This window comes from Medicago sativa, chromosome 1, assembly GCF_051527215.1.
Source record: "Medicago sativa cultivar Bolivia chromosome 1, Bolivia_mono, whole genome shotgun sequence".
Taxonomy (NCBI): Eukaryota; Viridiplantae; Streptophyta; class Magnoliopsida; order Fabales; family Fabaceae; genus Medicago; species Medicago sativa.
The window spans coordinates 81616872-81631476 of record NC_140749.1 but is presented as its reverse complement, the minus strand read 5'-3'; the positions used below and the strand labels follow the sequence as shown (position 1 = coordinate 81631476).

At 29.8% G+C, this 14605-nt stretch overlaps 1 protein-coding gene across 1 annotated transcript; it reads left to right on the top strand.

Moving 5' to 3' along the window:
* Positions 1 to 8061: 8061 nt before the first annotated feature.
* LOC146958086 (LOB domain-containing protein 1-like) lies at positions 8062 to 9897 on the top strand. The gene is made up of 2 exons (XM_085741216.1): positions 8062 to 8504; positions 9372 to 9897. Exons 1-2 carry the CDS (start codon positions 8148 to 8150, stop codon positions 9705 to 9707), a joined length of 693 nt encoding a protein of 230 aa, XP_085597342.1. The 5' UTR covers positions 8062 to 8147; the 3' UTR covers positions 9708 to 9897.
* The last annotated feature ends 4708 nt before the right edge of the window (positions 9898 to 14605 follow it).

Below are 14605 nucleotides of genomic sequence, written 5' to 3'. Positions count from 1 at the left end.
CAAGAATTTACCTAAAAATTAACCAAAGCAAAATAACATACGTTTTGCTAAACTTTAATTTAGATATCTTTGGTACAATTGTTAAACTTTAATTTAATCAGACTGTATATCAATTATGCATATTAATTAAAACTTTTGTACTTGATTTTATTTCAAAAAATACATACATCATATTATCATATTTTTTTAAAGAATTCTCCTTGAATAATGTTTACGAACAGAATAACTATTAAATTATACCTTTACCACTTGAGATTTTTTATTTTTTATTTTTTATTTGTGGTGTCCAAGGTTCGAACCTCAGACCTTGATATATTATGCATTGTTCTTACCAACTGAGCTAAGTTCACGGGGATTGAGATCATTGAATTTAAAACTATACTTCAAGACCATCTTTAAAAAAAACATTGTTATGTACTCTTCATAATATTATTATTTTTTAATCTCACGATCTAGGTACAAATATTATAAGCCAGGTAAAATTACAAGTCCTTGGTCCCCTTTGCTGATGTAGCATATGTCTCTGTCTTTTAGCTTAATTTTTCCTTGTTATCTCCTTGCCCTATGTTTTGGCATCTAACGTACAAGAGGAAGAAGAAAGATAATCTCATCAATTCAAGTTTTACATGGTTTCAATATTTCATGATTTTAAAGACTTTGAGGATCCAGCTCTTTATGTTTGTCGATCATATACAAGTTATCTGTCTGTGGATGGAATCCACATGCACACTTTTAGAGATTTGATTAACGGAAATATGAAAAGATAACCAGCCAAATACATTTTTTTTAGGGAAAAACCAACCAAATACATATAATCCGAATTGTAAAAAAAGTTAAATATCTTTTTCGTCTCTATAAATAGTCTTAACATTTTGTTTTAGTCATCCTAAAATTTTTCTTTGACTTTTAGTCCTTCAAAAGTTTTCATTAAGCCTTTTTAGCCACTAATTTTCAGTCAACTCATGTATATCATTCAAAATTTTGAATCATTTTCTGCAGAATTTTTTTTTCTTTTCAGATTTTAAGAATGTTTATAATATTATAAGAATTTCTTTAAAAAATTAGAATTTTTTAACAAAACATAAGTTAAATATGAATTTTATATTTTTAGCGTTTAAAAATTCATATTTAATTTATGTTTGTATGAAAAAATTAATTTTTTTTAGAGATATTCTTATAATATTCTAAACATTTCTGCAAAAACCCTTTCAAAAATTTAAAAGGTACACATGACCTGACTTAGAGTAGGGACCAAAAGTATGGACGAAAATCTTTTGAAGGACTAAAAGTAAAAAAAAATTAGTGGGATTCAAACGAAAAGTTAAAATATTTACAAGGACCAATAATATATTTAACACAAAAAAAAATCACATAATCTTTAAAATCGAAGGACATTTTCAACTATGAGTGTGCCATGATTTCGTTTCATTCATATCTGTCTTAATGTCTCGAAATCTTTTATTTTCTAACTTATGCCTTGTTTGTAACACTGAAAGTGAAGATATGTTGCATGCCTTGTTCCTTTCTCGTCGAACAAAGGATGTGTGCTCATTCTACCTCCATTAGTTAATGGCCCCTTTTGATCATGATAGCTTACACACATGGTTGAAAGACATCAATTCTAATTTTTGTTTGATTAGTCCCATTATTCTTTGGAAGATTTTCTCACAACATATATAATTTTAAAAATATCAAGCATTCAGGATATGGGGCTCAAGTATTCTCCCTTTTGTATTATGTTCTTAAAGTTTTTACTTCACCTGATCCCCGTCGTATCAATCGCATGTACGTGTCGTCTTTTGGATTCGACCTAACTTTGGTTTAGTGATTCTTAACATAGATGACAACATGTTCATTGAATCTATCTTGGATGGTTTTAGCAGTCTTATATGTCATCATTCATGGTCTTTTCTACATGGATTTCTCGGTAACATTAGTAGACCTTGTATTTTGCATGTTGAAATCCTAGGTTTGAAGTTGTGTTGGGATTTTGGCAACAAGCAAGTGTTTTGTCTCTCAAACTTAAGTATTGTGGTTGACCTCGTTCAGAAGGGTTTCAATGTGTTTCCTAAATATGGAAATTTGATATGGGCTATTAAGCAGTTTCTGCTTTGAGATATGGTGGTTTATTTGCAACACGTTTTTTGTGAGGGTAATGATGCAGCTGACTTTCTAACTAAAAAGAGTGTTATGCGTGATACGAGCCAGGATATGGGTTGCAATGAAGTGGGATTTGAGATTGAGTCCAATGAATTAGGGAGGCCTGAAAGGATCATACTACACCTAAGAAGTGGAACGACTATGCCATTTAGTAGTGAATCGTTGGTTTTAGAAGATTCATGACTCACTAGTTTGTTAGGAAGGATCTAGAATAACTTTGTCTATATAATTTCTTGTATTTTCTTTATTACAATCATCAATGAAATTAGTCAATTCTCTTCTTTACCTCTAAATTTTAGGGGTGTGATCCCTACTCAAATTGGGTCGTAACAATGAGTGACGGTGATTTTGTTATCTTCCATGAATCCCCCTGACATGACATATATTCTCTTAATGGATGTCATGTACGTTGAGTTTGTTCGACTCTAGTTAAGGATTCTTCTTTGTTTTTTTTTATTATTATCCCTTTTATTAAAAAAAAAAAAAAAACTATGAGCGTGCCATGTAACAAAATAATGTTGCATAAATATGGATAGAATCTTTTCTTTTTGACCAAATTGTAGAAAGACTTTTGGAGTTAAATTCAAAGAACGTGTTAAATTTTGTGATCAAATCATGCTAGCTAAGCAAAATTGATCGTTTTTTTTTTAAACAAAACCACAAGATGACAAAATTGAGCATTATTCTTGTAATTTTCGGTCAAAAATAGCAAGCAAAATTAAACTTAAATTAAAAACATTCAAATTGGATCTTTAAATTAAAATTCTCGTTTTTTCTAATAAAATCTAAACTAAAATGCTGTTTTTATAAGGCAGCCAAATATTAATTAACAAAAAAAAAATACTAGAAAAAAAAGAGAAACACATGATAACTTATGGCGTGTTTGCTTTCAGTTTTCCATGTTTTATTTTCACTTCAACTAATAAACATACGATAATATTTGATCTTATATTTTTCTCACTGTTTTCTTTTAACAATTCTTTAAAATATACGAGTAATTATCATTTTCAAAAATCTTGAAAATATCAAAACACCATTTTCATTTTCATTGTTTCGGAAGATGTATTATTGGGCCCGTATGTTTTAGATTTAAAAAAAAATAGATTTTTCTTTGTATTTTTAAATATGGATTTTTTTAGAAATTTACTCAAAAATGGTAGAATTATTTTAAACTCATTTAACATAAGTTAAAAATGAGATTTTGGCATTCACTAGTTTAAATATTCATTGTTAGAGATTTTACATAGTAAAAATCACATATTTTTTCAAAGTGACATCTTTTAAAAATGATTTTTATCAAAAGCTATTTGAAATAGTTTTTTTTTTTTTAGATTTTCTCAAAATTTTAGTATCCAAAAAAAAATTATAACAAAATGATAAAATACTTAGAATTACATTTTAAGATAAACTATTCAAACAGATTTTTCATTTGAAACTTTCCTTAAAAAAAATTTTGTTTAAAAAATTGTAGCAAAAAAATATTACACTATAAAAATCTATTTAAAAAAAAAAAAAACTAAAACAAACGGACCCATTATAGCTTTATCTTTTTGATCTTCTCTCTATCACAGTTGCTCGCAACATGAGTTTTTCATATCTTAATTAACAATTTAAAATGAACATAAATTTTAAAAAACAAAAAATTAAGAAATTTTAATAACTAAAGAGATTGTTACATACCCAATCGAATTGTTTGTTGGTTAAAGCTGTCTTTCAGTCTTCATATATCCAGCTCGAAGCTAGCTTTTTTCATTAATAAATACTAAATCATGTGATTGAATTCAAGCAATTAATAATTTCATTTAAGGGCAATTGATTGAAGGTATGTGAGTTCAAACTCTAAATAGAACAATGCTTGATTAAATTTCAATTATCTCCTGCCAAATTTCGAATTATCAGAATTTTTTTCCCAAGTAACCAAATGGTTTAGACCAATCTAGCTAGCATCATGAGAAATACACATGAGAAATTGAATAAAATGAACTTGATTCAAAATTTCTACGTTCTACGTCGATCTATAATACTCCCCCCGTCCTTATTATAAGAAACAATTAACTTTTTTGGTTCATTGGGTAAGTGATGTATCTAGTCTATATTTTCAATAAAATACATTAATTATTCTATGAACCTAAAAAGTCAACTTTTTCTTATAATAAGGACCGGAGGGAGTATCTTATTTTAAAATGTAGTCATGGTTTTTGAATAATTCATGTCCAAAATCAAAATTGTATGCTAGTCTATTCATGGGAATCACGCTAACTCAAATTATACACACAAACATGTGCGAATATACGATAGACCAGGAAAAGCAATTTGAACAAAATCAACTTTGATCCTAAACATTTTGTCTCTATTATTGAAATGAGAAATATGGGACAACTACTAGAGAAAAGAAAGAAACCATTGGGCACTTCTAATTTACATGCAAATACCAATTTTTAGCAGAGTCTGATTGTACGTATGGATATGAAATAGCTGCAAGTCATCATCATCATATCGAGAATATTTCAATCTTTGATTACCTTATTTTGTCAGTTCAGGTGTCACTATAAACGTTACTATTACTTACATTCTTTACCATTTCATAATTATTACCGTCATTATTTTACGCCGGTAATGTGATTATTGTGGAACTAAACATAATGATAACATCCAACTATAAATGATTACGTATACATGTTTCATCTTGATATAGAAAAATCACGTTTGCAATGCAAAGAAAAATAATAAACTTTTACAGCATTTTGTACCAAAGAAGAATTTAAAGGCTACCAAATTTACGTTAAAATGCTATAGTTTTTCTTTAGCTATATATACAAACTAATTAACATGATCTCTCTACTAGTAAAATTATGTTATACTAATAACTTAGTCTATGCCACACTCTTTCCAAAATATACTCTTATTTATTAAAGTGTGACATGAAACACATATATGACGCATCGTGTTGTTCTGTCATCATCCAACGTTTTTTCTGCCAATTTTTTTTTGTTACAATTTTTTTCTTCCGATTTAATCACGTAAACTCTTATAAGTTGTCCAAACTTCATTTAATCACTAATTAACCTATCCTTAATGACAACCCAAACTCAAATAAAAAGCTATTATAAAAGTGACTTTTTATTTGAGTCCAACTATTCATAATTTTACTACTAGTATTATTTTTTTGACAATGTTCATAATTTCACTATGATCGATTAATTCTTAGTTCATATATTCGCGTCAAAAGAAAACAACGGGTATAGTTATATGCAAGTCTCGTTTCATACACTAATTTCTCGTTGCATGTTTTATTTATTCTTTGGTAAAATTATTATTAAATAGTCATCCTCCTAATAAAACAATTATGTTGAAAGAATAATGAACTAAAATACACAGAATAGTCGTATTGTTTTCTCCCAGTTTTCAATTTTCACACACCAGACCAAAACAAAAACACTCGGTAAATTCGTTGACCACTGCTTGACTGTGCGATGTGTCATGATTAATCTATTGAATAAAATTAAATATTTTTACAGCAATATAAACACATGGAGTATTTCATAGTTGTGTTATTTGAACAACCAAGTTTAATAACAACTTTTGGAAAGAAAATGAGATATTGACACAAAAGTCAAAGCAATAGAGAAAAAAAGTATAAAGTATAAACATAATTTGAATATGAAAGAGAAAATTGTCACAAAAATTGTAAAAAAAATGGTTGTACAAATATCATTTATCTATTTTCATCTATATTATATATAAAGAAAACAAACTCTTTCGCCTGTTTTGGCAGGTTTTAACTCTTTTCAGAAATGTCATTAATTTTCAATATAAATAACACGTGCAACAAATAGATAAAAATAAATTTGAATATTAAAAAAATATAACAAACACGATATGAATATATATATATATATATATATATATACATATATATATATATATATATATATATATGTATGTGTGTTTGTTTGTGTGTGTGCGCGCGCGCGCGTGCGTGTTTAGTTTTTTTCTTTATCATTTAAAAAGTGTAACAAACTAAATGAGTATATTATTATTTATACTTACTTTTTCATTATCCCAAGTATACCCTTAGACAACTTTTTCTATAATAAAGATTGTTGTTGGTGTCATTAAAAAAAAAATATTTGATTATATTTTTTGTTATATTGTTGGTGTCATTGAAATAGATAATCATGGTTAGTTTGGTTTGTTATAACTTGAAAGTAACAAACAATTATATTTTTAGTTTTAATTAAAACCAAAATTTCATAAAAAAAACAACATTCATAATTTTTAAACGTTAACCCAATAAAAAGAGCGGAAAGACGGGCACGTCCGTCTTTTCGGTAGTAATCAATAAATATCTAAATAAGGATAGCAATACACTCCCTAACAAACACTTTTTAATAAAAGAGGATGTGTTAAAAGTGTATGTTAGATAGTATGTTGTTAACACTTCTCTAACTTTTTTTTTTGTGCATGAAGTATTCTCCCATTTGAGGTCCAATTATTTAAAGGGTTTATATCTCTTACCAAGTGATTGAGTTTGTTGGATTATTGGACTCTAATTAAGTATGAATCGTTCGAAAGAAGTCAAATTTGAATCTTAATTATAACAATATTTAGTTTTGAGTCTTGTTAACCGGTGCTCTTAGGACACTGATTAAGTCACTAAAAGTAGAAAGAAAAGATAAAATTTGCATTGAAAAGAACATTTTTTTCAATTTTCAAAAAGTATAACACACAATTTTCAAGGCAATATTTCTTTTATAATTCATTAATAAGTGCCATCACTTGTTAGAATTTAGATCCTTTCCATTTTCTACGATAAATGGCAAAGTCCATTACTATGGTTTTGTTGTATAAATATTAAATTAATGTCACATATTATAAAAATGTGTGCATTAATATCATGTATTTACACCAAAATTATAGTAATGAACATTGTCAAAAGATTAAATTAGTAGATTATCAATAAGTCGGCCCTAATTTTTTAGTGAGAGAAACTTCACCTTCTCTCTGAGTTTTCTTCCTCTTTCACTCATCGAGAAGAGTGATTTTAGGTCAATTTTTGACCAAGAATCACCCATCTGCATCTTTTTTTCCCTTTCTTTCAATCTAAATAAGTGATTTCCTCATACATCAAGTTTTTTCTTTCGTATTTTTTTCGTGATTTCGTCTTCTTAGTGCGATGTTGTGTTGTTCGTCGTTTTGTGCGGTGTTGTTTGGTTTCGCATCTTTTGTTGTGCGATGTTCGTTTGGTTCATATTGAAATATCAGCTTCAGACAATCACAAATTCAATCAATGATTTGGGCGTCAACGTTGCAGATTCAGAAGCATGAGTATTCCGATGATTTATATTTTATCATATTATTTGTAGGCATTTTGTCATTGTATGCTATTAACTTGGGTGTTGTGAGTTTGTTCGCAGATTCACCCTTTAAGTTTTTAGTGATATTGATCATGTTATTGTCTCTGATGTATTCTATCAACTTAAATGAACGAATATCGTTTTGTTTTTATAAAAAAAAAAAAGTAATGGACATTGTCATTTATCGTAGGAAATGGAGAGGATATTCCCTTTATTTATTTCTAATCTAAATTGAATTTTAGATTATGTAAGTTCATTTTCTAAAATTCTAGGAGTAAGACCAAAAGAACATACACTCCAATTTGTACTAGAATTTCTAAGCACATACCTAAGTGTTCTAATTATCTATAGCAAGTGTGTCACCGTGTTTAAATTTAAATAAACAAAACTTTTTTTTTGTATCTAATCATGATATTTTATACGGCTTTATCAAAATACATCGTCATCATTGCTTCCATAATACGTTGAGATGAAGTCACCAACTCTGACCCAACATGCTTCCCTTTTGGTCTATATATATAGCCAAACTCATCCTTTAGTTTCCATACCATGTTACAAAGCAAGAGAAAAAGTATCCATTGAATTAATAATATTAACCTCTCTGTTTTCCTCTGTTTCTCACATAACACAATGGAACACAAAATGAAAACCACTACTTCTCCTCCTCATCTACCAATCCCAATTCATGTTCCCATTCACACCATGCTATCAAACTCTACTACACCATCTTCATCTTCTTCACCTCCTTTACAATCTCCCACACCTTTCCCTTCACCAGCTTCTCAATATTCTCCTCCCTCGGCCGCTCCTCAACCACCATCTCCTCCACCACCAATTATTGTTAGCCCTTGTGCTGCCTGCAAGATTCTCCGTCGCAGGTGTGTTGAAAAGTGTGTGTTAGCTCCGTATTTTCCTCCAACTGATCCACTCAAGTTCACCATTGCTCATAGAGTCTTTGGAGCTAGCAACATCATTAAGTTCTTGCAGGTAACATACATTCATAATTCACCAACAAGAAAAAATCATCATGTTACAAACCAATTTGCACATTACTAAAATATTTTTTTTCAACATATTGGACATTTATATGTATGATCTTAAAACAAATTGGTGCGATTCTATTGTTGTTGCCTTGTTTGTGACTATGACCAGTTCATTCACACCTTCGAGGCATGACATTCTCTTGAAAAACAACAAAAAATTAGTTGAATTGTCTCATAACAGTTTTAGGGGAACAAAATCATGGGTTTTGGTCAAAAAGTGGATGGAAAAGATAACAAAAGGAGCATACCTAATTGATGGGCATGCATGATGTGTTGTTTTCTAACTTCCTAACACATCAAAGCTATGCATAATTCTCTCTTCTTTACATTCTACATCAACCAACCACTAACTTTTTATCTTTTACATGAAAAAAATAAAAGCTATGGACAAGTCAAAATAACATTTTGCATATTGCTTGTTTATCTTAATTTCTTTCTCTCTTTAGTCCCCCTGGCCATAGTGTAACCACTATATCTTATCACAAGTCAAAAATAATTAGGTGCCCACATTTTGGAATCTTTTCATTATGTCTAACGATTATGGTCAATGGGGCATGAAGTACCAAGTTTCCAAAGTGAAAAACTTGAGTGCATATCTTTAGTCTTCGTATTCTTCCTAACTTATAGTACATTTTATTTATAGTTATAATAAATTTAGAGAAAATCTTGGTAGTTATAATAAGTGAAAAATAGTACGAAAAGTACCTAAACAAATGCACATAAGTTTTGTCCATTTTCAAATCATGGCTTAATTTGTAATTAAGAGTTTTAGTTAGTAAATAACAAAAATAAAATTCCATTAATTTTTCAGGAACTACCTGAACCTCAGAGAGCAGATGCAGTAAGCAGCATGGTTTATGAAGCAAATGCTAGGATAAGGGACCCAGTTTATGGGTGTGCAGGTGCAATATGTCAACTTCAAAAACAAGTTAGTGAGTTACAAACACAGCTAGCCAAAGCACAAGCTGAGCTAGTGAACATGCATTGCCAACAAGCAAATTTAGTGGCACTAATTTGCATGGAAATGAGTACTCAGTCATCACCAGACCATGACATGATGATTAATCAGCCCCAACCTCATGTTGATATGAGTTGCTTTTTAGAGGACAACAATTTTGGGTCTGCTTGGGAGCCTCTTTGGACATGAAATTAATTTATATGAATAATTTATCATTATTATGTATGTTAGTTAATTTATATGAATTATATGTACTAATTAATTAGAATATTATTAGTCTTTCTTTCCATAGTAACTGTAAAACTTAATTTCCAAACTCCAAGTGGAGGAAGACTAGAGCTAATGAAAATCAAACTGAGGGAATATTTCAATAAAGTCATATTAATTAGTTTTTTTTTCCTATAATAAAAAGTCATATTAATTAGTTATATGGTAGATACGGGTCATGGTGTGTTTGATACTTCATTAGTCATTTCATGAGCCAAACCTTTTGACAATGGAAAAAAAATAAAAAGAAGAAAAACACAATTGATGGCGGTCTTCTCTAAACTAATGATTATAGAGAGAAAAGGGTTATAGAAGAAGAAAATTAGTACAAGAGATGGCTGTTTTAGTTTTAGTCAGCATAGTCTTGAAACAGGTCTTTTACTGTTTGGGACCACCTAATTTTTCTATTTCCTTTCACTTTTTTTTGTTAATTTGGAAAATAAAGTTTTAAAGCCTTTCTTTTTCTTGTCAAACCGTCGACAATGTGAAAATTGCTTCATATTTTGACAAAAGGGAGTTTCATTATCATCTAATAACATCACAAAACTACAAATTTAGCTTTCTGCCTGCAATAACATAGCATTGCTAAGCCCCTTTCACCTTTATTCTTGAATAAATGAAAAGTTTACATGAATTGGGTTGGAGTTAGATAGCAACGACACCGTCGCACCGAAGACATTAGAGCATTCATAATGGAGAATTTCAATTTTCTTCTTACTCATTTATAATTTTTTAATAATATTATTTAATAAGAAGTGTCATGAACAATTTTTTTAACATTATTTTTAACACTCACTCTCTTAATTTTTCAATCAATTGGAGGAACCATGATGTATAAAAAATGTGAGTTGTTTAAGAGTTGTATAATTTTCTTATTATTGGAAGAAAAAAATGGGTATGAGTTCCATAAGTATGATGTGTAATTGAGAGATCATTTCTTAACATTTTTTGGTGAAATTTACGTATTAGAAAAATGAATATTAGAGTGTGTTGAAAAGAGAGTGTTGTTTGACATTTTTTATTTCATACAATTCAAATAGCACAATACAATTATCACACATACAAAGATATATATCAAATTTCATCAGTATTTTCTTTAATTGTTTTTAACCTTGGATATTTCATATTATATTACAATAACTATAGGGAAATTTTCCAAAAAAAATTACAAATCAAGGATATAATTAATATTAAAATTTGAAAGTGGTAATTTATAGCAAAGGTTCTATACTTATCATTTGGTCCTTGCAGATTTGGAATTGGAAGTTGCCTCTGCCCTGCTTATTGTATCATATTAGCTCACCATATTATAATGAATTAATAGTGAGGATATGATAACTTATTATATGTTGATTTTATTATGAGCATCAAATGGAATTTTAAGTGTTATTCATGAGTTGGCTTATCCCAAGCTATACTAATTTTACATGCAGTGACACTGACCAATAAAATATATTGAGTGAGAAGTGAGAACAGTTCTATAGATTCGGGGGACTTAGAAAAATGATTAGGTAGATGGAACATTTCCATCATTTGGTTAAGTACTAATTAAAACGCGTTTTGTTTTAATCTATTTATTTGCAACTTTAACCTTTTGTAATTCTTGTCGTTGCCCAAAAAAACGCGTTGCAAACTCTTGCTACGTCGTCGTTTAAATCACCTTATAATGTCATCTCACGTGCAAGTTGCAACCCTCATTTATGCATGCCACTTGAGGTGAAAAAAGCTAGGAAAAGAAACACAAACCAAGAGGGTTTAATGCTTTATCTCTTTGTCTACAACTTACGCTAAAAAGGAAGAGTAGAGTATATTGTTTCGAGTTTTGACATTCATGTGCTCTGTTGAGGGCACTCCCATGTCTCATAATATACAATCCATCAAACAATTGTGACATTGAAATTTTATGCCCATTGCCAAATCCCCAACCAGGTTTTCATCATATATTTTGCTATATATAATTACTTGTGATTTAACGAGCTAAGTGTTTTAAATATATTTTTAGTTCAATCAGTAATTAATTTTGTTGTCATATTTGAGGTGTTCGCTCAATAGTAAAAGTTTAGCATTTTAACCTCTATGTACTAAGTTTGAATCTCTCTTTTTGTATAAACTGACGGATATAAAATGGTTATTAGTATCTAGTTTTTTTTTTTTTGGTTCGTTTCGAGTTTTGACATTCATGTGCTCTGTTGAGGGCACTCCCATGTCTCATAATATACAATCCATCAAACAATTGTGACATTGAAATTTTATGCCCATTGCCAAATCCCCAACCAGGTTTTCATCATATATTTTGCTATATATAATTACTTGTGATTTAACGAGCTAAGTGTTTTAAATATATTTTTAGTTCAATCAGTAATTAATTTTGTTGTCATATTTGAGGTGTTCGCTCAATAGTAAAAGTTTAGCATTTTAACCTCTATGTACTAAGTTTGAATCTCTCTTTTTGTATAAACTGACGGATATAAAATGGTTATTAGTATCTAGTTTTTTTTTTTTTGGTTCAATAGCCTAGTGGCTAGATCACACACTTTTAAAGTGTGGAGAAGTGGGGAATCCGGGGTTCGAACCCCGGCCCCTGCAAACATTGTCTCTGGTAGCTACCAACTGAGCTACACTTACGGGACAATATCTAGTTTTAATCAAGTTTCATGTGAATCAAATTTTTTTTTTACAGTGAATGAAATAAACTTCTCCAAAGTTGTATGTAAAATAGTCATTATTATCTCGCTTTAATCAAGTTATATATATAAAGCTTACGAACGTTGAGTCTCATGGATTCACCTGAAAAACGTTACGATACTTATAATATGTTTACTAAAATACTGATATATTATCCATCAACAAGATCCTTAGTTAATTCCTTCAAAAAAAAAAAAAAAGATCCTTAGTTGTGGAATTCAAACCATGTCATTATGGGATACGAGTTAAATTCTTACCAACGCAGTCAACGTTACTCGTTAAACTTTAAATTAACGTCAACATTACTCGCTAAAGCATTCATATGTATATGTACACTATAATTAATCTAGCAACATATTATTTAACACTTTTTTTTCTTTTAAAAGAATACATTCTCATTGCTTGATTAAATTTACATGGGTCTCACAAAATTTATATGAGATCCAAATAATTTTATGTGGAACATGTATGATTTTTTATCAATCAAAGAGAATGTGTATAAAAGTGTTTGTTAGAGGTAAGGGTGTTCAAATCCAAACCGATCCAAAATAAAACCGCAAACCGATCCAAAAAAACCGAAAACCGCAAAAAACCGAATATTTTTGGATGTGTTTGGATGTTGTTTTGGAAAAACCGCTATGATCGGATCGGATTTCGGATTGCTTTTTCAAAACCGAACCGAACCAAACCGAACCGCAAAAGTAAATTTTTATACTTATTTATTATTTTATTAGTATTATATAATGCATTAATATATTTATTATTGGTATTTAATCTTATATATTGCATTAATTTAATCTATATTATTACTACTTCTTCTATTTCAAATATAATCAATCATTTTTCATTTTGTAATGTTAACTTCTTTTAATAAATTTATGTCATATTTTGTATCAAACCTATTATTTTACGATGTATGAGTATTAATATTAATAAAAAAAATTACATGTTGCACTTTGGATATCCAAAAACCGATCCAAATTAAACCGCATATATTTGGATCGGATCGGTTCAGATTTTTTTAACATAATCATCCAAACCGAACCGAACCGCACGTGATTTTTATTTTGGATCGGTTGATTTTTTTACCTCAAAACCGATCCAGACCGAACCGCGAACACCCCTAGTTAGAGGGTGTGCTATTAGCGCCTTCCTCTATTTCAATTTTCCTCAAATACTAAGATATTGTTCATAGTTTAATGAACGATAAAGCATGTATTTAATCTTATCTTTCAAAATGCCAGCTTTGGTCATTCACGTCAATTCTATAATTTTTCTTCTACGCTTCTCGACATTGTGAGCGACTTTGTGTCTTGGTAAATAACTCCTCAGTTTCGTATAAAGGTTGTGCTTGGTATTTTGTGATGGAATTCAAAGTCAGGGCACAAATGACTTGAATTTGTATTAAGTGAATCAATGAACCGAGTCTTAATTTAAACCATATAGTCACTAAACACATGTTCATTGGTGACATTAGCTAAACAAATTAATGTGAATATAGCAAATGGATAGAATCAGAAATTTCTTCATATACTAGTATTTCCACACGATTGTAATACTAATCAATGTATGTATGTATATACATGATTCAGTGAATGATGAACTATCAATTAGCAGCCCTCATGCATGACCGAGTACTAGGCTTGTTTGATTTTTAATTCTCTCTAACTTAAGATAAGATTATGGAGCTTTTGTGTGAAACCCTTGAATTTAGTAGAAGGGATTAGTGCATTTAATGCTTTTACCTTTCGAAAAGGACTATAATGATTACTATCGGTAGAAGTAAAATAAAGATGCAGCCCTAAAGTAGCATATATTGTGTGTGTGTAAGCATTGTTGGTTATATCTCCACTATGTGTTAGTGTCACTATCCATCCCGTCAAATAAGTACGACTAGTAACGGTTGTTTGAGTTTAGACGTACATCTTACATAAGGAGTCAAGAGCATGCATTCTATATTATTCAACCGTCTAGTCTTGATTATATCGTGAGTGGAAATCATCAAATATGAAAGCACTGCCAGTACCAAATGTAAGTCGTGCTGAGGGAAAGTATGAAGAAATGTCCTAGTCCCTAACTCAAGGCATTGTGCAAGATACATTCTCACTGCCCTAAACTGAAATAGCCCCTATTGA